Source organism: Pteropus medius, unplaced genomic scaffold (genome assembly GCF_902729225.1).
Source record: "Pteropus medius unplaced genomic scaffold, Ma_sr-lr_union100, whole genome shotgun sequence".
Classification (NCBI taxonomy): Eukaryota; Metazoa; Chordata; class Mammalia; order Chiroptera; family Pteropodidae; genus Pteropus; species Pteropus medius.
In genome coordinates this window covers 5,495,094-5,520,228 of record NW_024354503.1, presented here as the reverse complement: position 1 = coordinate 5,520,228, position 25,135 = coordinate 5,495,094, and the positions used below count along the sequence as shown (strand labels likewise).

The 25,135-nt window shown below is 46.6% G+C and overlaps 1 protein-coding gene and 1 pseudogene across 2 annotated transcripts in view; one reads left to right on the top strand and one right to left on the bottom strand.

Annotated features, from left to right (window-relative positions):
- Positions 1-25,135, bottom strand: part of WDTC1 (WD and tetratricopeptide repeats 1) — a 58,448-nt gene that overhangs the window by 3,077 nt on the left and 30,236 nt on the right. Inside the window, exons 4-15 of one of the 2 annotated variants that reach the window (XM_039854534.1) lie at positions 15,975-16,021; positions 15,177-15,288; positions 12,240-12,427; positions 10,332-10,514; positions 9,481-9,575; positions 8,956-9,071; positions 7,639-7,714; positions 6,961-7,066; positions 6,366-6,539; positions 3,064-3,299; positions 1,437-1,614; positions 264-456 (exon numbers count right to left, since the gene is read on the bottom strand). In XM_039854534.1, coding sequence (XP_039710468.1) covers positions 264-456; positions 1,437-1,614; positions 3,064-3,299; positions 6,366-6,539; positions 6,961-7,066; positions 7,639-7,714; positions 8,956-9,071; positions 9,481-9,575; positions 10,332-10,514; positions 12,240-12,427; positions 15,177-15,288; positions 15,975-16,021 — 1,704 coding nt within the window. Of the gene's footprint in view, positions 1-263; positions 457-1,436; positions 1,615-3,063; positions 3,300-6,365; positions 6,540-6,960; positions 7,070-7,638; positions 7,715-8,955; positions 9,072-9,480; positions 9,576-10,331; positions 10,515-12,239; positions 12,428-15,176; positions 15,289-15,974; positions 16,022-25,135 lie in introns of both variants that reach the window. The other variant, XM_039854533.1, reaches the window with a different exon arrangement.
- On the top strand, positions 15,404-15,522 carry LOC120596355 (uncharacterized; annotated as a pseudogene).

Below are 25,135 nucleotides of genomic sequence, written 5' to 3'. Positions count from 1 at the left end.
AAGAAGCCCCTTGAAGGCAGAAGCCAACTCTTGTCCCCAAAATGGCCCACTGCACTTGGAACTTTCAGAACATGACGGCTCCAGCCTTGACATAGTCTCGGGCCCTCAAGTGAGAGCTCGTTAGCAGCTCACGTTAGCAGCTTCAACCCTCCGTGGGACTCATGTCCCTTCCAGATGCTCACAGGCTGGGCTGGAGGCCCTGTGCAGGGTCCGCCCCTATCCTCCTCCCTGTCTGGCTTCTGCCACCTCATCTGCACCCTCACCTCTGGCCGGGGATTCCAGAGCCGCACAACTGGGTCGATGCCACTGGTGGCTAGGAAGCAGTAGCTGGGGTGTGGCTGCAGGCAGTTGACGATGGACTCGTCCCCCTGGAGCACGCGGACCAGGTTGGTGGTCTCCTTTTCCCAGATGAAGAAGGAGCCATCGTCAGAGCCACTGACGATGTACTGAGCGTTGCTGGCAGGGGGGCAAAGGGCAGGGAGGTCAGGTGGGGTACTGCCCGACAGCCTCAAGCAGAGGCTGTGTGGCTTAGGGCAAGGGGGAGCAGAAAAATCTGGAACCACTCAGCCTCCCACACTCAGGGGTCTCCAGGTGACTCCAGTTGACTCTGCAGTGGTCTTCACATTACAGAGCTGTGGTCACTGTTTGACCGTTCTCTTAAATTCCGGGTCAGGCACTGCCTGGGTCCCTCTAAGACACTCACCCCCAAAGCACACCCTGAGCTCCATGGGTGCCAGATTGGCTCTTGTGTATCTCAGGTCTCTGGGAACACCCTTGTCTAAGCCTTCGCTCAGTGGTCCTAGCCTTCCTGGATTCAGACCCCCAAATCCTACAGCACATCTGCCCTCACACACCGATGACATTTAGGGGGATCTTGGTGGAGAGATTCTCAATCCACGTTCACGCGTCTTACCGACCCAAAGAAAGTTCGACATCTACAAGGGAGGGTTGGGGCAGGGGGTTGGGGGGGTGGGGGTGATGGTGTCGGAGACACGGGCCCTGTCCCTTAGGCACGTAGGGCACAGTTCTGTACACACACTAGGTGTGCCAAGACTGCCGGCTTCTGAGGACCCTTGCCTCATGCGTCCAGCAGAGGAAAGCTCCAAGCACCCAGATAAAGAAACCAAGCTCCGGCACATGGAGACACAGGGTCAGAGGAGGTAGGGGCGGGGATGGGGGGGGGATGTGAAACAGTCCAGGTACTGCGCTGGATGCTTTTATGGATTACCTCATTAGTCCTCGTTATGGCTCCATGAGTGGGGGTGGCTGGTTTCATTTCAGAGATGAAAAAACTGAGGCCCCCAGAAGTGAAGCCGTTTGCCCAAGGGTACAGAGGCAGAGCTGGGATTTGAGACTTTTCTAAAAGCATTATGCCCCCGCACCCCCCAACCTCCTGCTGCCAACCAGGCTGTGCCCTCCTCTTCAGGGCCTCGGACCTGCCAAAGAAATTGGCCTCCTTGATGTCCGTGGTGGTGTTGCAGTGGCCGCAGTAGCGGAACTGGTAGTCGTAGCTTCGCTCCCGCAGCACCATCTCATCCTCTGAGATGGAATCCTTGCGGCTCGTGCTGCGAAGGCGGACTGGGCCGCCGCCACCACCAGCTCCCTTCTTCTCCTCTGGGGGCAGAGAGCAAGGAGAGGTGAGGGTCCGGTCCCTCTTTCCCCTCCCCCATCTTTCCCCCCGCCCCTGACTGTTTTCAGCCCACGTACTAGCTACGTATGGCTACTTGCCTCTACTGCTACCCTGGAGAGCTGGGAATGGCTGTGGGGGAGAAGTATCTTTGGGCCCAGCTCATGAGGATATTCAAGAGGAAACTCTCTGATGCCCTGAAGGCCTTGGCTCAGGTCCTTGAATAATGTCTGGAAGCCCCAAGGATGTGCAGACCCAAGGTCTGTCTCTGTAGAAGTGAGAGGAAGGGAGGGGAGGGCAAAGCACTACCAAGGGATCCATTGCTCTGGAGGCAGTAAGGCCCAGGCCCTTCCTCTCTGGAAGACCAGTTTCCGTGGATCCCGGCCAAGGCCCTAACGGGTTAAGGGCCTCAGGTAAAACCACATCAGTTTTCCCAGTGCCTTAAAAGCGCCTTGTTCCTGCCTGCTTCCAGCCTTCGCAAAGGTCCCTATGCCAGGGACTCCACCTCCCACAGCTACACTTTGTATTTCGTTAACTCTTCCTCCTCATCCTTGAGATCTCAGCTTAAATGTGTCTTCCTCAAGACTGCCGTCAAGCCCTCCCCCACACACCCGCACCATACGAGGTCCCCGCAGCACTTGTCATGCTCTTTGTTTTTCTTTCATCACTTGGTTCCTTCGCTAGGGTGTAAACTCCATGAATACAGAAATCCCATCTGACTTGTTCACAGCTGTATTCCCAGGACTCGGCACAGACCTGGCACATGGTAGGTGCTTGATAACTTTGAACAAATGAATCAATCGCATGGGTGGTAAATTGCAAAGGAGAGAGGTGGGAGTCCACGTCTGCCTCCAGTTTATAGACCGCACTATAATCACTCAGCTTGTTCTCCAAAGCTACCGAGGTGAGCTGGGCAGGGCTCTGGATGCTCTCTGCACAGGCAAGGCAGTGGGTTCGGAGAGGCTGTGCTTTGCCCAAAGTCGCATGGTTACCACATGGCAGAGCTGAGACTGGAACCTGAGGCTCTACACCCAGTACCCAAGGCATTTCTACTGCCCTGTGCCGCAAGCATGCCAACGGAACAAGCACAACTCCCGGTGGCTGCTCCCCACTGACACGCCCTGTCTGTGAGGGGTGAGAATGCCCTGCGAGCCACACGGCCTGACTGGGTTCTGCTTATTTGTACCCTGAGTCCCGGGCACACCGGCTACTGATAACCCTCAACAGAAACTCTGAATGCGAGGTGCTATCATCCCTCCTTCTCAGACCAGAAAACCAAGTCTCCGAGAGACCAAGTGACTGTTTCAGGGTCACGTGATTCTGAATCAGCACTGGAACCCAGGCCTCTCCAATCCCGGAACTATGTTCTCTCCAGAATGTCATGAAGCACCTCAAATAGAAAGAGTGACAGCGTCTCCTTCTCAGTGCCTACTCACCACCATCGTTTTTGGAGAAGAGGGCGGCCGTGATGTCACGGCCCAACGCATCACAAGCGCTGCTGTGGGCCTGCTCCGGAAACTTCCCTTTGAAGTCATCCAGGCACTCCAGGGCCTCGGCCACGTACTTGAGCTCAAAGAGGCAGCGGGCCAAGCGGAAATGTGCCTTCAGATGGCATGGGTTCAGGGAGATGGCCTTGAGGCAGTCCCTCAGGGCATCGTAGTGGTCACCATCCCTGAGAAGACAGGAGAGTATGGCTTGGAGGTGGGGCCACATGGCAAGCAAGGAATCCCCACTCAGTCTCCACTTCCTGTGGCCACCCCAGCCCACCTCCGACAGAACTCAGAATCAGGGTACTTGGGGATAAGGGGACTCCTGGCTCAACCCAGGCCTCACTCTCCAGGAGGTAGAGTATGTTAAGGATGCAAGCTAGGAACCCTGAGGTCTTGGGTGTGGGGCAGGAGGTGGGTGTGTGGCAAAAACCAGTGTCAGGCTGCCCTCTGCCGGACACAGAGTGCAACTGTATATGCGCTCACCCCAAGCACCCGCAGCTCTGCAGCAGAAGGCCTGGCATCTTGCCCGCCTCAGGCTCCCCGAGCCTTCCTTCTCTCTTTCTCCATCCACCTCCTCAAATCCCCCCTGACTGGCCTTCAAAGCCATTTCCAAGGCAGGGGGCCCTCAAGGACAGTTCTGTGGTCGGGGGAAGCCAGAAGTGCCAGGCTGGGGACTCAGGGTCTGACCAGCAGGCAGCAAGCCCTCAGCCAGACCCCCCTCTGTCCTGGCTGACTGATCCACAGCAGCTGTGGCCTCTACCTCCCGGGGCTGGAGGATGGGGCCTGACAGACTGGCGAGTCAGCTCTCTGGAAGCTGCTGGTGAGGGGGGGCATGCACGCCAGGAGCTCCAAATCGTCCCCACTCACTTCTCCAACCTCCTGAAGCAGGGATGAAGGGAAGTGGGAACGTTTTCCTGTGGGGGAGTAAGTGGGGACGGGGTCAAAGGAGGAGGCCCTCCTTCTCCCACCCTGTGCCAGAGTATAAGGTACACACTCGCCCAGAACCCACGGACCGCTTCCCACCTCTCATATGGAGAGCCAGATTGGTCACAGGAGCCACTTCTCCTTTGGGAACTGTTTTTTTTTTTTTCCTGCTGGGTTAAGACCCACTGTGCCAAGCAGCACTCCCCAGAGCTGGTGGCCCCTCCGCCAGGGCACAGCTCACACCCCTCCTGCACAGGGCCAAAGAAGGTCCGACATGAAAAATGTCCTACTGACCCTCCTTCCTCGCCTACAGCACTCAGAGGGAGCATCCAGCCCTTGGAGCAGCCATGCTCAGACCAGGAACAAGCAGCTCAGCCAGTGTGGGGACAGGCAGGAGACAGAGCGCTTCCATGGCGTGGCCTGTGTCAGAACGAGTGGCTGTGACGAGGGAGTAGGCGCCGTTTGGACACCCAATTACCGCCTGCAAGGTGCCCCTCAGAGCTCCTGGGGAGAGCCTGACCAGAGACCAGCCAGGAGCCAGAGGGTGACAGCTCCCACTGCATCCAAGAGCAGATGGCAGCCCTGGGGAGACTGGCCTGGGACAGAATGTGACATTCTAGGGGTCACTGGCAGGCATGTGGAGAAGAGGAGGGAGCAGGCTGGCCCCAGGGCTCACCCATCCAGACTCATTGCCAGATCAATCTCCCTGAAAGGACAGCCCTCAGCACATCCCTCTCCTGCTTAAAACTCCTCAGTAGCTGCCCATCATCCGCTGAATCGAGGCCAAAACGCTGCCACCGCTCTGCATTCCAAGTCCTTCCCAGGCCGGCCCCAGGCTACCTCACAGACTCATCTCCTGCCAGTCCCTTCCCGAACCCCCTGCTCCAGCCAAATGGATTTGTTGTTCTGCAAACAAGCTCTTCAGTCACTCCCCCACCTCCACGCCTTTGTTCACACCATTTCATCTCCCTGGGAATGTCCTTCCCCCACAGTGCCCTCCTCTTTTTCATCTCCTTGTCTAGGCCTGCCCACTCTTAAAGCCCATTCAGAACCACATCTTCCTGATGCTTCTGTGATTGATCCCAAGCGACAGCAACCAAACTTTTCTCTGAATGGATGGCACTTCACCTTACCATTCAAAGACCTACTGTGCTTCCTGTCCCTCTGATGATGAACCATGTCTATGTCTCTATCCCTTGTCCAGAGGCTGGGCACTCTGGAGCACAGGAACTCAAGAGTGAAGAACTTGGTGTCCCTAGTACTTAGCGCATAGTAGGAACTCAGAGAATATGTCAACGGCACTCTATGAGAATTCATCAGCCTCTCTTAGCAAGAATGCTAAATGAAACAGCTCTCAGCCTAGGGCCTGGACAAGGACCCACCCAACAGCTGGGACAGAGAGGGGAAAGATCTCAGGATGGCCCCCAAACGGTCATCTCCCAGGTTAGGCTGCCATCTGAGCCCTTGGCAAACTCCTGATGCCTGAGCTAAGGCCTGTGGGGGCAGCATCTTTCCAAACCCCCATCCACCATCCTGCTGACTTGGGTGGCTTTCTTAAGCTTCCCTCTCTGGCCTGCCTAGTTGCAGCCAGACGATGGCACACCAGCTGGCCTGTCTGTCTGGGCAGAGCCGACGGATGCCAGACGGAGCAGAAATGGCTGTGGGCCCAGCTCTATCCATCTCTAGTCCTGGCCCTAGCTGGGGGATGGGGTCTGCTTGTCTGCTTGCCTGCTGGTGCTGCAGGCAGAAGGGCTGGGGGCCCTGATGTTCCCCAAAGATAAAGGTTCTTCGGGATATGAACCCACTCCTTTACCACTAGCTACTGCAACCCAGCATGACATACAGCTAGCTTCAGATCTTTGGGATCTTGTTTGTGCTTGGCCCAAAGGGTCTAAGAGCACAGGAAAGCACTCCCCAAGGTCGAGGAGCTATAGGAACATTTCAAACAAATACTAAGTGAATTCACCAAATGCTTTGTTTCCATCTAGCAAGATTCTGCTGCTCCTTCAAAATCCAACTGAAGGCCCAATTCTTCAACAGTTGGGATTAACCATTCTCTCAATTCCTAGCTCCCCAGGGGCCGCAGCACTTTATAACAAAGCACCATGTTCCATGTAACTGCGAGCTTCCTTGGTGCTTGAGGCTTCCTGACTCATGGGTTAGGCACCTGCCCACCACCAGCCTGGAGGTGGGGAAGAGAGGACTGGATGGAAGAAGCCTTAAGAGGCTGCAGGATGTTACTGCTGCCCTCCCCGGATGCCTCAGCAACCTGGCTCCATCCAGCCCAATGCCTTCATCCCTCGCCCTGGCCCAGGCCCACTTACCACTTGCGCTTCATATAGGCAGCAGCTCGGTTTCCATAGAGCATGGCATTGTGAGGGGCTCTCTGCACAGCCTTGCTGTAAAGCTGAATGGCCTGGGTCCACTGCTGGCAGGCAAAAGCCTCATTGGCTTGCTGTTTCACACGCTCCAGGTATGGGGGCAGCTCTACCTGGGGGCTATGGGGGAAGCAGAGCCAAGTCAGGCCAGCCGAAGGTCAGAGCAGCCCCTCAGGAAGTTTGTAGCCCTGCCTGAGGGTCACCCAGGTTTTCTTGGCCCCTGGGATCTGCATTGTCATCTAGAAGAGGGGACCATTTCTATCTTAGGCCTAGTTTACCATGATAGGTAATGGGTACAGTTGCAGATATTCTGAGCCAGTGAAGCAATAGAGAGGTGGACATGAAGCTGTCCTGGACTGGAGTCATACCAGGTAGGAGCGGCATTGGGACCACTAGCCACCCTTCCAGAACCCCTTTGCCCCCTGACTCTGGGGTGTGTGCGTGGGCGGGGTCAGGAACAAGATCTGTAAGCCATGCCCTCTCTCCAGTCCACAAGGTGTAACTGAGTTCGGGAGGGCTGGACAAGTGAGGCTGGCCTCACCTGACGTGCGCCCTGCTCTCTGGCAGCCGGAAGCCATTGCTGTGAAGGTGCAGGCCGTTGGATACACCATTGGACACACCGTTGGTGGACATCTTGCCATTCTGAACTTCTGGCAGGGAATGGGAAGAAAGGAACAGGAACAACTCAGGAAGAGGTCCTCACTGCTCCTCGGCAGCCCTCCAGCTTCCATTACAGGGTCTGATGGTTCCACTGTGGGGCCCTCCGCCCAGGGTGAGTGAGATCCATTCCCAGAAAGCAAGTTCTGGCAGACCAGCAGGCAAGGGCATAAAGAAAAGCCTGTGCGCCCTCTGCTGGCTGAAGAGGGACACAGTTTCAACTTGGCTTTACCCTTAGCTGGGGCTGGGGGTGGGAGTTGGGGGTGAGGAGATGTGAAATCAAATTGAGGCCCCGGGAAGAAGTCAATGAAGAGACTGGTGCGGGACGGTAAGGGCAACTACTTCAGGTCCTCAAGAGCCAAGCCCTGGAAAGAACCTACTTCTTCAGAGGGGAGTGAAAAGGGCTGTGACCTATTGTTATCGTCCTTACTGTACAGTGTATTTCAGAGAAACTATTCCTTCTGTAGGATTACAGCCTCAGCCCAAGGGAAGGGGCAGATTTCTCAGCAGAGGTGGCCAAAACCCAAGCTCCCCAGCAGTGACACCCTAAGGGAGAACTTACCCCCTGAGGAGTGGCATTTTCTAGGCAAGAGGAAGGTGTACGGCCGCTGCTTATAAGTCAGATCAAACAAATAGACCTGGAGTGGAGGGGTCAAGAAAAGAGATGGAGGCTGTGAGGTAAAAATGTGGCTGAGCAAGGCCTGGCTGGCTCTCAGGAACAGTTGAGCAGGGAACTACTGAGTGAGGCCAGGAAAGGTTTCTATGGCGCAAACCTCGGGCAGGAAAATATTCCCAGTTCCTGACCCTCAGGGTGGACGGCCTGAAATACTCTCATTAGTCAGAATCACATGTTTAGTTGAAAAAGTCCTCAGAGGTCACAAAGCAAAATGTCTCATTTTACAGGTGGGAAAACTGAGGCCTCAAAGAGAAGCAATTTGCCTAAAATAACACAGCTGGTTACTTCCCTCAGTAAACATTATTATTACTTAACAGTTATTGAATTCTTTGCTCCAGGAATTCTGCTTAGTGTTTTATGTGACTTATCTCATTTCATCCTAGAGAACACCCCATGAAGAGGTATTATTATCATCACCCCCTTTAAAGATGGAGAAGTGTACGTTCAGAGTTTAATTTACCTGGGGCCACAAAAGCAGCATGTGGCACAGCCAGGACCCAAAACCAAGTCTGTCTGGCTCTGAGCCACTCTGCTAGACTGCCTCTCCACTTCAGGCCAGGCGATGGCTCAGCAATCTGAAGCCAGAGCCCTATTCTGATCTCAAGTGCTCACCTATTCTCCATTCGACTTCTTTTGTACAAAAATCACACCTTACCTTGTAATGCCATCAACTGCTTCACTTGTCATGTTTTCCCCGTTAACCTGAGACAGATTCTATTTTGCATTTCTCTCCCTCATGTTTATGATAATGCTAGTCCCAAAGTACGTGCTCAGTGAGTGTTTGTAGAATTAATTTATGCCAGACTTAATACATCTCCTGACTGAGAACATGCAAACAGAAGGTTTAGCAACCTGCCATTCTCAAAGAACACATCCCAAAGCCTGGCTGTGTGCTCTGAGCCTCAGGATCTGCAGATGAGGAGACCAAGGCCCAGAAAAATGAAGAGACTTGTCACAGTGCACACAGCTAGTAAACAGAAGGTTAGCATTTGAAGACACATCTGTTCTGAAACTTATGCTCAAGAAAAAGACCAGGCCAGGGCACCTCTCTGGGAAGGCCAGTGATGTCACGCCATTCCCACATCTCACTATAATGTCATTTACAACAGGCTTCTTGTCTGCCTCATGGCAGTGGACATGAAGTACACTGGTTGCTGGATATGGGGTCGGGGGCGCAGAGTCGATTTGGGGAGCCATACATACCTGCTCCCCTCCCATGTTGACCAGCAGCTCTGTGCCATTGGGGCTGAAGGTCACATAGGTGGCAACCAGCACTCTCAGGCGGTTGTTGTAGTCAGGCAGCTTTACTGGCAGGTGACCTGCAGAGAACAGCCCAGTTACTCTAGTGTGAGGCTCCTGGTACCCCCCAAAAGGGGCAGGGAGTTGTGAAATCAGCCATATCAATGATGACAGCAATCATCTTCATCATAAAAACAGCTACAAGTATTGAACCCTTACTGTATGTGCTGGGTCAACTGCTTTATATGCTTTATCTCAGTCAGTCATTACAACCCCATTTTACAGAAAAGAAATTAAGACTCATCGAGGGTAAGTCATTTGCCAACGGTCCCATGGTGGCTGGTTAACGGCAGTCAGAATGAAAGCCTAGATCTGTCTGGCTCTAAAACCTTTAGTCTTGATCGCTGGGCCACACTGCCTGCCTGCACTGCCCCAGAGAGAGCCGGTACCCAGCCAAGAGTTTGGGGCCAAAGCCGGGCTGAGCCCTACCTGCTACGTAATACTGGGCTGCACCATCCGGAAGGGGCTTCTGCCGGTCACAGAAGGTGTGCACACCTGCCGAAGGGCTCTGCTTCATGCTTTTTCTGGTGGAAAGGCAAACCATATAGGTTACGGCACCTGGCACGACCCCTGGCTAGCCCAGACCACACTTCCTAGAGGAAAACCTAAGTTTGTTTCCCTGGGAGATATAGTAGGTACCTTTCTTCCTCACCTTGGCGACCCCAAAGGTCCACCAACTAGGCAGCTGTGGATATGTATATTACAGGACTTTACAAGTAGGTCCTGCCAACTGTCTTGGTCCTCATGACCATCCTACTATCCTCATCTTACTTGGCTCAAGGCTCAAGGACTAATCCAAGTCACGCAGTATGTGAGGAGCAGCAGTGGTCGGCCAAGCCCGTGAATGCAAGTAAAGCAGGTCAGGCGTTCCTGCGCCTGTCCAAGGAGTCCATTTAAAACCCAGGCTGGCGATGCCACTCAGGTCGGGGACTTTCGTGGAGGTTTTAAGTATATTCTACTTTTGCTTAAAAAAGAAAAGAATGAAATAAAATTACATGTACAGAAAAGAAATTACACATACAACATTAAAACTCTATACTAACACTCATAATAAAAGAACAAGTGGAAAATACTATAGTGATGTCTTTCCAGTGATGGATTATGGGTAATTTTTAAATTGCACTTTTCATATTTCCAAAATAAGCATGAATTAAAGTTGTTGTTGTTGTTTTAAATCAGAAAAATTTAAAAACCCACCTCAAAAAGAAGAGGGCATGGCAATGAGGGAAAGGGCAGCAGAGTCCCAGGGACTTGCCCACAGGAGGCCGAGCTGCTCATACCTGTGGTTATGGATCATGCGAATGTCATAGAGCCTCACGAAGGGCCCACTGGCCCCTACCGCCAGGCAGTTGTTGTCCTGGGGGTTGACAGTGAGGCACTTGGCCTCCACCAGCTGGCCGCAGTACTCTGTCAGGTCGATCAGCACCTCCGAGTGTTTGCTGTTCTCCCGAAGGTCATACTGGCTGTGAGAGAGGACAGAGTAAGGAGCCTGGGCCGGGTCCTTGTGTGGAAGGCGGGGAGAAGCCAAGGCCTTGTTATGCACGGGGGACTGGGAGGGGCTTTGGACCTGTAAATAATAAGAATGTCTAAAACCACTCCCATTTCTTTAGTGCCCACTGTGTGCCAGGCCTCTTGTTAGCAGGCTTCTCACACATTCAGTTTTATTCTAACATAATTCCTTAAGGTAGATACTACTGTACCCTTGAAAAAAAAAAACAGATGTCAGTATTATTGCTACAGTACTATTACTAGTGATTACTAACACTTAGTGAGAAATTGCTTTGTGTCCAGTATTGTTCCTGAGTATTGTCCCATTAAACCCTCACACCATCCCTAGGTGCCATTAGAACACTGACACTCAAAGAAGCTAAATAACCCGCCTGGGACGACGCTGCTGGTAAATGCGGAGCTGGGACAGCTTCCTGAGGTTATACGACTACAGCTCGGTGCTTTCTGTCTTCTAAGGACAGCAGCTCCTCAAATAATGTCTTCTCGTCGTTCGACATTGTTTCATCATAACGTTGGTGAGATGCCACGGGAACTTAACTCTTGTTTATATCAGCCCATGGTAAAACTGTTTTCATTATATGATGTTTCACTTAAATTCGCAGAACCTATCAATGATGTTAAGTGAGGACTTACTGTATTATGCTAAGTTTTACAGGCGCTATCTCAATTTCAATGCTCAGGCCAACAATGGAGACACTGTAATTCCCATTTTATAGATGAGGAAACTGAGATTTGGGGCTGAAGTGATTTGCCCCAGTCAAACACTGAGTGACAGGTAGGACTTGTCCCCAGGTCTGTCTGACTCAGTGCCCTGCTTCTAACCACTGTTACATGTAGTTCATACATGATTTAGATACCTCTCCTTTGTAACAGGGAAGAGGACACAAAGTCCTATAGACTCTTAAGGGAGGCAGTTAAAGCAGGTTGGGAAGACAAGGAAAAAGGTTACATCTGAAGAGAAGAGTTAAAAATGGGCAATGAGATCATTTTAGAATGAAGAGTAGAGGTGAAGGTGTGACAATACTGGCCATTGGAAAAGCGGACAGCCCACTTTGCCACTTCTGGCTGGCTTTCCCCCTTACAGGCATACATCTACTGATAAACTGTTCCAGAGGAATCTATCAAGTGCCTCTCCATGCCGGGCGCCGTGTGTGGGCTCTAGGCACACAACCCAAGGACAAGACAGACATGGAGGTGCTCTGAGAGAGTTTACTATTCAGTGACGGACACAGACAAAAAAGGTAAACCAACAAGTAAATAAAATAACTACAGATGACGATTAGAGTGACAGAGGATACAATAGAGCACTGAGGCAAAGAGTAACGGCGGAGGACAGGATGGTCAAAGAAAGTGGCTCTTAAACAGGTCTCCTTAGGGTGAGAAAGAGGCGGACGCAGAGCACTGTGGAGAGAGAAAACCAGGTTGGGGAACAGCGGCGCGAGCCCAGAGGAGGTGGAATGCGCTTCTGAGGCGGCGAGAAAAGGCTGGCCTGGAGAGCAGGGTAAGCACCTGTTCCCAGCTGAGCCTGTCCACAGGCCACCACCCTCGGCACGCTGGTGAGGCTGGAACTCTGCCGGAGGGAAGGAGCCAGGCCTGTGGAAGGCAGTGGGGCGGGCGATGGGAGGGGGAGCCAGCATGCAGCAGAAGACATAGGCCCCACAGATGCCTCAGGCCCTTACCGGATAAGCCCATCCTCAGCAGCACTCCAGAATGTGTTGGGCCACATGGGCGCCGTGGCGATGCGTTTCACCCGATTTGTGTGGTCTCCAAACATGTGGATCGTCTCCTTTACTGTCAGGTCGTGGACGTGCACCTTGGAGTCAGCTGCACCCGTGATCAAGATTCGGTCCCCGGCATGAGGCAGGAACTGCTCCGGAGAGATTGAAGAAGAGATTGGTGGGTGCTGGGGGTGAGGTCAGCCACGGAAGGAGACTGGCCTGGACCTCGGCGCCCTCTTTCCCTCTCCATATCAGATAAGAAAACGAGCCCATCCAAGACAGCCCACCAAGACAACTTTGGCTCTCGAGCTTCGGCCCACAGGTCTAAAGGCCCAAATCGGGACTTACACATTTATTTTGCCAGAGCAGTCCCGACCTACAACGGGTGCGACGACCTAAGAAAATCTTCCCTGATTCTCCCCCAGATAAGAGCTGAGTAGATGATAATCACAGCTGTTACCATTTACTAAGCATCTACCGTGTGCTAGGCACCAGGGCAGGTACTCTATCTTACTGATACTTGAAATAACCCCATTAAAAATTGAGGTTTGGCACTAATATTCAGGAGGATTGTGTTCAAATTCGACTGTCTGACTACCACATGCCATACGGTCTCATGACCACTATTTAATAACCTGGGGGTTAAGTAATAAATTAATCTTAAAGTAACAAGGAATTTCAGTGTTTTAAGGGAGTGAGTGTTTTAAATTGGTTCATGTATTTCCAGAGAACAATCTGGCAATAGGTAGAAAAGATCAAAACTATTTCTATCTTTTGACCCAAAACTTCTATTCTGAGAAATAATTCTAAAAGAAAAAAAAGACCTGTGTATAAATGCTCGGAGCAGCACTCGTTTTGATGACAAATGCTGGAAATGGCTCAAATGTCAGACCTTGGGGAAGGGCTGATCACCAAGAGGCTACATCTCTATGCGGTTATTAAAAAGAATGAGAAGCCCACCATTCTTATGAGGTCAAGAACAAGATACTCTAGATGACATATGATGGGAACAAAACAACCACAAACATAGCTTTGAATAATAATTTTTTAAAAGTATGGTATTCTATCACCTAATTTAGAAGAAATATATTTGGGTGTGGTGTTGGGTTCTAATTTTCTTCCTTAAATTCAAAAGACTAAATTACCTTTTTTTCTTAATTCGAAAGTTTCTCTCAACTCATGACAAGGCTGAATAGGGGCTGGGAGTGGGGAGCATTATTCTGCACTTAAACCACCAAAGTTCCACTTGACTTAAATGTTCACGCAAGAGCCGCAATTCACTCTTCCCACGTACACTTCTCTAATGGCCCACCAGGACAAGGGCTAGATGAAACAGATGTAATTTAATAATTTATAGGGACAATTAGTAGTCTTTAATCCTGTCTGGAGATAGCATGTACTCCATGCACAAAAGAAATAAAGAGGCAAACCCTTGGGAAGAACTGTGGCTGCCGTCATACTCAGCGGACCCCGTAGCTGCCACCAGGGGGAGCTCGCGGGTTAAATAAGTGTATCTAGTGTTTTACTACCAAAAGAGAGAGGAATTCTTTTCCACATGTTTTTTTTAATGGAAGAGGAGGCTGAAGGTCTGTGAATAAAAGTGCCTTGCTGAAGGTCTTACTACTAGAGAATAGCAAGGCCACTGTTAAATTCCGGTCTCTGAACTCAATGTTTTGTGCTCTATGATAACCAAACTGATGGCTTAGGTCCCTTCCCCAGATGTGACCCCACAGACTCAAACTGGGCTGCAGAAAGCGGTCTCTGTTTGCCATGCAAGAGGCAAATCAGCATTGTTCTGTCTCTAAACTCACAGAAATTCATCTAGGATTGGTTCCTGGGACAGGAGATGAGAATCGAAGTCTGGGAAAAAAAGTAGGGTTTAGGGAAATAAGTAATTTTGAGCTCCTAAATCTGCATTCTTCTTCAGGTATCTTGTAATTCCTCTTGATATTAATTAGGAAAATATTTCTTAGATTAGTGAGGCTTTCTAAAGGACAGCCTCACTCTCACATACATCCATTATAGGATTTCAGAGCTGGAAAGATCCTTAAAGGTCATTTCCTCCAACCTTAAACCTGGCAGATAAAGTTCCCAGCAAGCAGAATACCTCAGAGCTAGTTCACTTACTACATCCTCAGAGGGCCCATTCTACCTTTTCCAAATTGCTCTAAGCATTAGAAAATTCTCTCCTTCATCAGGACCATATTTGCTTCTGTGGACTTATAGCCACTAGTCCTAGGTCTGTTCCCTGGGACCAAAAGGGACATGTTTCATGTCACTTTCACATAATAGGTCTTCAGAGGTCTGAAGACACTTGTAAGTCCCCTTCTCACCTCTCCTCAGCTCAACTCCCCTCCACCAACAAATGAGCAGACCCATTTCCTACAAAAGGTAGAACAGCTAAAAGCACCTGTGCTAGGTGCTTTTTAAATCAATCATCTCATTGAACTGTAACATAAACCCTGTGGATTGCTACTTCCTTTTTTAAATGATGTATTTATTCGTTTATTCATGAATCTGAGGGATTTTCCTTAGCTACTTCTATTTTATAGATGAGCAAACAGGGTCAGAGAGATCAGGTGATTTGCCTAGTTCACACAGTTCCAAGAGGCAGATACAGGTGTCACACAGGTATGCCTGCCATCTAAATTCCTTCTTAGAACCATACCTCCCACCATCACCACTCACATAAATATAACTCATCTAGAGCTGGCCTCTTGGCCCTGAGAGAGGAAGTAGAGTATGGAAAAGAGATGGCGTTTCAGGAATCACCACTAGATGCTCAGATCACAAAGCTGTCTGTGACTCCAGGGGGTACATGGGACACACACGTGCAAACATGACCATGAGCACAGCCCAATCACCCTGTTCACTTGCTCTGTGGCTTATCCTGCTCACCTTGACAGAGAAGATGTTTGCAGTGTGTCCCGTATGCATGGAGAGCAGCTTCTTGTGGTGCAGCGGGTCCCACACGATTGTGTGCTGGTCATCAGAACCAGAGGCCAGCAAGCTGCAAGCAGAGTGAGGGGTTCAGACCTCTCAAGTTTGTGGGCCCCTTTCTCCTACCCACATTCCCAGATGCTAAGGAATTAGGCCATACAGAACTTGAAAAACAGTAGATGTCAGTCTACGGTCATTTCACCCTGAACAAGCCCGATCCCGTCTGATCTTGGAAGCTAAGCAGGGTTGGGCCTGGTTAGTACTTGGATGGGAGACCACCTAGGAAGACCAAGTGCTGCAGGTGTAAAAAATAAAAAAATAAAAAATAAGGGATTGTAAGTTGACCAGGTCCTTGCAATCTGTGAGGTCAACCAAGGGTTGCCTCGCCTAAAAAAAGAAAAAGAAAAACAGTAGATGTCATAGAATTTAAGGCTATCTTGTAAATGTTAATTGATTCTCTTCTATTTAGTCCTGAGAATTTCCCATTATTCCTGAACTTTGCATTAGCTTATCAAAAACAAACAAACAAACAAGATTTGGACGGTCGGTTATCCAACCTTCCATCTATTTGGGCTTCGTTGTTTAACTGTGTGTTGAAAATGATGGACTAAACTTAAGGTCATAGCAGAGAGTGGCAGTCTCTTTTCCTGTGGGCCCACTCTTTCCCCTAGATCTACGAAGAAGAAGGAAATCCCCTTCTCCCAGCCTCCCTACGCCCTCCTCCAGGACCCCTTGAATGCTCTAGCTCATACTTACTCTCCTTTCTCATTCCACTCCAGACAGTTGACACATCCTGAGTGACCCTGGGGGAACAAATGGAAAGAGACAAGAAAAGAGCCATTAGAAGTTCTCCTGGGGCATTCGACGCCAAGAAGTGAACCTGAACAGGTAAACTCACCTTTCCGTCATCAATGTTTCTGGGTGCATGTGAGTGACCAGAATTGAATGAAACTGCCTGGAATCTGACAATACATTAAGTATTTTCATACTCATGATCTCACTTGATACTGAACACCCCTGAATCATAAAGAGCAGGTTCCACAGATTCCATTTTACAGAAAAGTAAACCGAAGTTCAGAAAATAGTAACAGAAGTGAGATCCAAACAAATTTCTGCTTCTACCAGCAGAAGGGACACGTCAGTGATCTCTGTAAGGGACATCCCCTCAGCCACAGAAAATCTTCCCAGAGGAGCATCTGACCGAAGGGCAGCTAACTAACTAGAGGCTGATCTTTCATTCATTTGGCATCTATTTAACTTATCGAGCACTCACTGCATGCCAGGTACTGTTCAGATGCTGGGGGTACAGCAGTGTCCAAATCAAAGTCCCTGATATTCTGGAACTTACTTTCAGTAAGTGAAGCCTGGGATAGTAAGGAAAATTGGGCCAGAGTCTTGAGCTTGGGGATTTGAATTGAGAAACATGGACAGAGTGAGGCAGTTAACAGATAAATCTGAAAACACACACACAGAGAAATCATGGCAAAGCTTGAGTTACGAGGAAACAATCCACGAAAAGCGGAAGGTATGAAGTGGCAGAAACGAGTCTGACCTGGGAGAAGGAGAAAACAGGGCAGCAGACATTCCTACATATTGTCCTGTTCTGTTCTCTCAATCCTAAGGGCACTTTGATTTTCGTTTAATTATCTCCTTGCTTCAAATCAGACCATGTTTTTCAGAAAGTGTAAATCCATTGTTCTTTCCACAGTGACAGGTTCAGAAACTTAGCCCAAGCCAAAGTGGACATGACATTCACTTGGGCACAGGGATTGACTCAAAAATGAGCCAGTGACCCCAATTAGATGCAAGGGGGATAGCGGCTGGGAGCTTCTAGAAAAGGAGTTTTCTCATTCTCAGGAGAGAGTCTATGAAGAAGATGTTCTTCTTCCTCTGGATGCTGGGTGTGCTGATGTGACACCTGAATTACCACCATGAGGGAAGCCAACCTGAGAGTGAAATCGCCGTAGAGAGGAAAGCCTGGCCAAGGGAGTCATAGAAAAATGGAGCCAGAGTGACCAGAGTGACCAACCCAGAAGCCTCCTCTCCTTCTGGACTTCCACTTAAGTGAGCCAATCCGTTTAAAGGCACTTGAAGACGCCTTTCCTGTAGTGTAAATTTGAGAGGAAAGCATACCCTTCCTTCGGGCTCCTAATGTCACACTGTACTATGTCTTGGTGTTGACATGGTCATTTGCTTTACCAAACTGAGCTCTGAGAAAGCAGGCTGCATGTATTGTGTTCATTGTATCCCCAAGGCACATATCTGTTGCATAAGTGAACAAATGAGTCCAATGGGACTAATGGGAAGAATCGAGAGATATGAATAAATCTAATTCCGTGAACTGTCTAGTCAGAAAAGGCCTTTCCTCTGCCTTCTTCCCTCCTACCTTTTGTCCTACAAAGATTCTCACCTGGGTTGCACCTCTTTTCCTTCCAGGTTCTGCAATCATTTACATTACTGACACATTTACTCTGTTCAAACTTGTCAGATCACTCGGTGACCTGAACCCTTTCACTTTCCCATGGAACTTGGCTGAAAGCCCACTCATGGCTTGGGTCACTCTTCCTGGGTCTGAATCATTTCTGACCTCAGCCCTCTCATTTTCTCACCAGGCTGCAAGTTACTTGTGCCTGGGGGTCACATCTGCAGTGTGCAATTTTCCAGAGTACCAAGGGCCTTGAACTTCTGCTGCTTATTGAGGGCTTACTAAGAGCTAGGCACTTGTGGTAGGCAGAACAACGGCGCCTGGAGATGTCTATGACCTGGTCCTTTGCAATCTACGAATATGTTGTGTTAGGTGGCAAAAGAGACTTTGTAGATGTGATTAAGGTTAAGGTCCTTGAGATGGGAAGATTATCCCAGATTATCCAGGTGGGCTCAATATAATCACACACATCCCTAAAATCAGAGCTTTCTTGGCTGCAGAGAACAGAGAGATGTAGGTGTGAAAGAGACTTGATCTGCTGGCTCTGAAGGTGGAAGAAGGGGGTCATGAGCCAAGAAATGCAGCAGTTTCTCGAAGCTGGGAACTGCGACACAGCCCTGTCAAGACCTTGCTTTCAGCCCGGTGAGACCCCTGTTAGACTTCTGATCTACAGAACTGTCAGGTAATAAATTTGCAGTGTTTTAAACTACTAAGTTTGTGGTAACTTGTTATGGCAGCAATAGGGAACTAATATAGCACTGTATATCTATTATCTTGTTTAAGAAACAGGTATCATTACTCATTTCATTGATAAGAAAAACAATGCTCAGAGAGGTTAAGTAACCTGCTGTGATATGATTTATAATAAGATATATAGATATTTGGTCTCCATCCCTGTTTCTGGCACAGAGCTCCTAACATCCTTATTTCCTAAGTGATAAGAATGATAAAAGTGTCTTGCTATTCAGAGCAAAAACCTTTCAACCACACCTGAGTTTATCAATGAAGTGATTTTGGGAAAGAACCTAAGGATGGGGGCTGGCTGCCAGGGGAGCCGACAGCATCATTGGAGGGCCACCTGACCTCTGGGGAGGTTGAACAGATCACCAATGGCCAATGATGTAATGAATCATGCCTATGTAATGAAGCTTCCATAAAAACCCAAAAGGATGGGGTTCAGAGAACTTCTGGGTTGGTAAACCCGGGAAGATTTGGGGAGAGTGGCATGCTCAGAGAGGGCATGGAAGCTCCAGGCCCCTTCTCACATACCTTGCCCTCTGCATCTCTTCTATATGGATGTCTCTGAATTATATCCTTTTATAATAAGCTGGTAATCTAGTAAGTAAAATCAATAAATACCCGTACTGCTTTTGATCTGTGGTTGGGAGTCCATGGATGGGGAGGGCCGACTGTATGCACTGATCTACGCCATTTTATGTAGGGGACTTGAATATCTGTGGATTCGGGTCTCTGTGAGGGGTCTTGGAACCAATCAACCACAAATACCGAGGGTCGTTAATTTTGGGGAGAGTCAAAAGTTATACACAGGTTTTTGACTGTGTGAGGGGTTGGCACCCTTAATACCATTACTATTGTCATTTTGTTCAAGGGTCAACTGTGTGGACACAAAATATCAATAAAATGCTTTATAATTTAGAACATATGTTTGTGAAGCTACTTTACAAGGAATAGAATGTTTAAGAGGAGTGATTTTGGCTTTGATAAGTAAGGCTGGCTTAGATATAGGTATGTGATTTATAATTATGTTGAAGAATATAATGGAAGAAAATATGCCTATGACATATCAGAATTTAAAAGTGGGTAAAAAAGGAGAGAAAACCTCAAACTTTTAAGCAATCGCGAGGAGCGACTGTTTAGAGATGGCTCCTGGAGAGGACAGACCTCTGTGTGCCTCCCCGGAATCCTGGGAACGTTTCCACCTAGAGTGAGCCTTGCACACCAGGGACCCGGAGGAAGCGAAGCGTGCAGAGAGGGGCTGCAATAAAAGCTCCAAATCTCACTGAAGGTCCGAAGTACAACCTAACTCTTAGTTCCTGCTTTATTTCACTGAATATTCATTATAATTACTACGTATTGTAAGTCCCTAAAATTTGCTAGGAAGCATGGTGTAGAGGGAGGAGGCAGAGAGAAGCATTTTATCACTGACACTGTGTAGAATTATAATAATGATAAAAAGCAAGTGGACTTTCAGTTGGTTTTATTATTGCTTCTAAATTCTTTACAGACTATGTACCCCCTTTAGCCTGCACTACTGTCCCCACCTTAGCATTCCACTGCTAGGTCGAATACTAGATATTAATATACGTGATCTCATTATCACTCCCTTTTTACAGGTTAAGACCAAATCTCAGGTATTAAGTAACTTACCCAGAGTCACACAAATAGTAAACACCAGAACCCAGATAGGAACCCAGGTTAATATGACTACAAAAGTCTTTGGCTATTCTGGACTACCTCAAATGCCACCCTGTTCCCATCTATATTAAAAAGAGATCTCATTGCTACTATCACCTTAGAGAATTGTTTGGCCGTTTCATAAGGTAAGCTTGTACCGACCCTATGACCCAGTAATTCTATTCCTAGGTATTCACTCGAGGGAAATGAAAACATTTGTCCATACAAAAAACTGGTATAAGAATATCCATAGATGCTTTAGTTTTAAAAGCCCCAAACTGGAAATAACCTAAATGGTCGTCAACAGAATGGATAAACAAAATGTAATATGTCCATAGAGTGTATCACTACTCAGTAATAAAAAGGAAAGAACTATAGATATGGGCAAAAACACAGATGAAACTCAAAATACATGCTAAGCAAAAGAAGCCAAACACACAAAAATATATACTATACAATTCTATTTACACGGAGTATAAGAACAGGCAAAACTAATCTATGGAGACAGAAGGCAAAAAGTGTTTGCTCTGAGGTGGGAGGGTTGACTGTTAGGGCATCATGCGAACTTTCTAGGGTGATGGCAGTATTTCCTATCTTGTGCGTAGTAGCTACACAAGTGTCAAAACTCATCTCACTCAGTACTTGAGACTTATGCACTTTATTTTTATGTAAGTCATGCCTCAATAAAAAAAGAGAAAAAGGTTAACAACGATGGTAGCTAACGTATACTAAGTGCTATCTTACCAGGGACCAGGGACAAAATTGTGCCCTTCATATATGCTTTTAGTCAATCTTTACAACTGGCTGGTGATGGAAACACCATTACTATCCTCATTTTTTAGATGAGGAGAAGGTTAACACCCCATATTGTGTAAACAGTATAGCCAGAATGTGAACTCATGTCTGACAGATTCTAGAGCTTGGCTCTTAACCATGATGTCACACTGCCTTTTTAAATTCCAGGCTGTCTTAAAACTTAAAATCTCTGCTATGTGCCTGCCAGTATTGTACTGGGCTCGGAGAGTGAGTCTGACAGACACATCTACCGTCCTCACAGAGCTTTGGTAAATGCTGGCTCCCTGAAACCAGTCCTCAGGTATCTTCTCTTGCAAACCTGTGTGTTCTTTCCAGACCCTGCTGTCAAAGACCCTTCCACATGGCTAGGACACTCACGATGGGTACACATCTTGAACAACTGGATTCCTTTCTATTTATGTACTTTTTCAAAAGGGTTATTTCTGCAGCTATTAAATTGCTACCCTAAGTTCTGACCAGACAATTCACTTATTCAACACCCATTTTATATATAAGGTACTGGGAGGAAAGGGAATAAATAGTAGGATAAACAAAGATAGGTCCATGTCTATGGCAACATGAGATGAAGTTCTACCATAACAGAGGAAAGATAGAGGTATCCTACAAGATAGGAATTTCAGGCTTTAGACTAAACAAACTTAAAAGGTCAGTGTCAAGAGCATGAACGTTATAGAGATATTCAGTGGAGCCTGCACAAGAAATGCCAGCTAGGAAATACGGGAAGCAGCTGGCTATGTGCTTCTCTATAACTCCTTAACAGTGTGATTGAGTCTGAACAAGCAAGGTTTGGATTACAATCTAGAAAACATTAATTGAGCACCTATTAAATGTCGGAGGAAGTGCTAAGCTTTCACTTATATCAATTCACTTAAACTTTACAATATATGTTTATTACCCTGTATTAGATTTACATAGGTGTCATATAACAGAATGGAGCAAGTCCTGAAGGAAAACAAAACTTGAGAATTCACCCTCCATTCACTTAACAATGTGATAGTTATCTTAAAGGCAGAATGATATGAATATCCAGAAATTGCCATAAAAATCTTTCCTTTTGTTGCTTCTTTAATCTAGTTCAATGGTTTCTCAAGTTTTAATGTGCCTAATAATTACTACACGGAATAGTAATAGCTAAGAATAACTAAAACTTAGCTTACTATATGTCAGGACTTGTCCTAAGTGCTTTACATAATTACCCTTGAAAATCTGTTATAAAGTGTCCATAAAGTACAGTAACTGTGGTTTCATGTGTACAAGCTGTGTTTCCTTGAGCGAGTTCTTTAACCTCTCTGTGCCTCAGGCTCTACATCTGTGAAAAAGGAGATAATAATTATACATAATCTCATACAGGGCTGTTGTGAGAAATGAATCAATATTTGCAAAGCACTCTGGTCACTTTGTTGAGTGGAGGAATTGGAAATCAAATCCAAATATGTTCTTTCCATTGCACCATGATAATTCAAGACTTATAGTACAGCATGACGTGAACTATGATTACTGGGGAAGGAAAAATCCTCTTAGAAGTCATAAAAAGGAGTGATTTAAAATATATTTCAACTTCAATATGTTTTACCTAAGAATCTAAGTATCGTGGGGCAAGTCAACATAATTCATATTTGGAAGTTTTTCCTTATACTGAGCCTATACCTGCTCTTTATCCCTGAAAATTCTCTTTATTCATTCCATTTTTATTCATTCGTATGCTAGGCATTCATACATGCACAGGCTATTGTGGCAAATAAGACAGAGAACGCTAGTGGTGGTGACAAAGAAAAAATAAACATGGAGATGGGCTATTCTTTAGATATTGTGGTCAGGGAAAGCCTCTCTGATGAAGCGATGTTTGAGGTAAAATCGGAATACTAAGTAACAGAGACTGGAAGGAAAAGCATGCCAGGCATAGGGAAGAACAAGTACAAAGGTAGGGAGGGATAGGCTTGATATGAAGAAACAGAATGAAGGCCCATGTGGCTAGAGCATAGTGATGAAGGGGGCAGAGTAAGGCATGATGAGCTCAGGGAGGTGAGTAGAGGCCAGATTCTAAGGGTGTCTTACAGGCCACAGCAAGAAGCTTCATGAGGCCAGGAACTGTGTTGGTCTTATTCACTGCTGTATTCATCTCCCAGACTTTAGGACATTCCTGGCAAATTGTAGGCACTCAGTATTTGCTTGAATGTATGAGTGAATTAATGAATGACTCCTAGTTTGCCCTCTGGTGCTTCAGAGCATAAATTTACTCCATCATCTCAAGTAGAGGTTGGCATTTTTTCTGTAAAGAGCCAGATAGTAAATATTTTATGCTTTGCAGGCATATGAACTGTTACAACCACTCAATTTTGCTGTTGAATCATCAAGACAGCCATAAATAATACATAAATGAATGAATGTAGCTGTGTTCCAACAAAATTTTATTTATAGAAATAGGTGGCAATAGATTCAACCTATTTCCTATCAAAATTCCATCTGCTTCCTCTGCAGAAATTCACAAGCTGACCCTAAAACTCATATGTAAATGCAAGGGACCAGAACAGCCAAAACAATCTTGAAAAAGAAAAAGTTGAAAGACTCATACTTCCCAATTTTAAAACTTACTACAAAGCCACAGTAATCAAAACAGCATGGTCCTAACACAAGGATAGACATTTAGATAAACTAAATAACGTTGAGAGTTCATAAATAAATCCTTACATTTATGTCAACTGATTTACAACAAGAGTGCTAAGAGTTCAGTGGGGGAGAGAATAGTCTTTTCGACAAATGGTGCTGGACAACTGGATATCCACATGTAGAAGAATGAAGTTGGACTGCTACCTCACACCATGTATAAAAATCAGCTCAAAATAGATCAAAGATCTACATATAACATCCAAAACTATAAAACTTTTAGAAGAAAACATAGGTGAAAATCTTTGTGACCTTGGATTAGGCAACTGTTTCTTAAATATGACACCAAAAGCATAAGTGACAAAAGAAAAAAAAAGATAATTTGGACTCTATTGAAATAAAAAAGTTTTGTATATTAAGGAAGAAAGTGAAAAGAGAACTCACATATAGGAAGAAAAAAAATTTCAAATCACATTTGATAAGGGTCAACTGTCCACAATTCATAAAGAACACTTGTAACTCAACAATAAAAAGATATATAAAAATAGGCAAAGGATCTGAATAGACATTTCTCCAAAGAAGATACCAAATGGCCAATAAGCACATAAAAAGATGCTCAACACTTATTAGTCATTAGGGAAATGCAGTCAAAACCACAATACCATATCATACCCACTAAGATGGCTATAATAAAAAAGACAGATAATAAGTGAGGATATGGAGAAATTGGAGCTCTCATACATTCCTAGTAGGAATACAAAATGGCACTGTCATTTTGAAAAATAGTTGGGCAGTTCCTCAAAAAATTAAACACAAGAGTTACCATATGACCCAGCAATTCCATTCTTAGGTATACACCCAGGAGAACTGAAAATATATGTCTATATAAAAACTTGTACACAAATGTTCATAGCAGCATTATTCACAATACCAAAAAGTGGGAACAATCAAAATGTCCATCAACTGATGAGCGGATAAATAAAATGTGGTATATCCATATAATGTAATGGTTGGTATTTGGCCAAAAAAAGGAATGAAGTACCAATTCATGTTACATCACAGATGAATCTTGAAAACATCATGCTAAGTGAATGCAGGTACAAAAAAGCTATATATTGCATGATTCTATTTACATGAGATGTCTAAAACAGGAAAATCCATAGAGAGAAAAACGTAGATTAGTGGTTGCTAGGGGTGTAGACAGGGATAAGGGATGGGGAGTTAACTGCTAACATGGGTAAGCATTGATTTCTTTTTGAGGTGACGAAAATGTATAGAATTAGTGGTGATGGTTGCACAACTTTGTGAATATACTAAAACCCACTGAATTGTACACTTAAACAAAATAAAAAATAAAGTTGAAAAAACAAGCCAACAAAGAGGTGGTAGGCAGGATATGGCCTGCAGGACACAATTTGCTGACCCCCTGATCTAAAGGACAGTCCTTGACATCTATCACAAAGTCAGATCTCCCCTCTTTTTCTTTGAGGGTGGCATGGTATTTAATTTACTTCTCTAAACTGATATTGTAAAAAAAACCCTGACAAGTCTTTGTTAGAATCAAGTTATGCTATACCTGTTAGAATCAGGTTGCACTATGAAAATTCCCTAGTCTTCCAACTATATTCAAAAAGGAAACCAATCTAGTTTGATGACT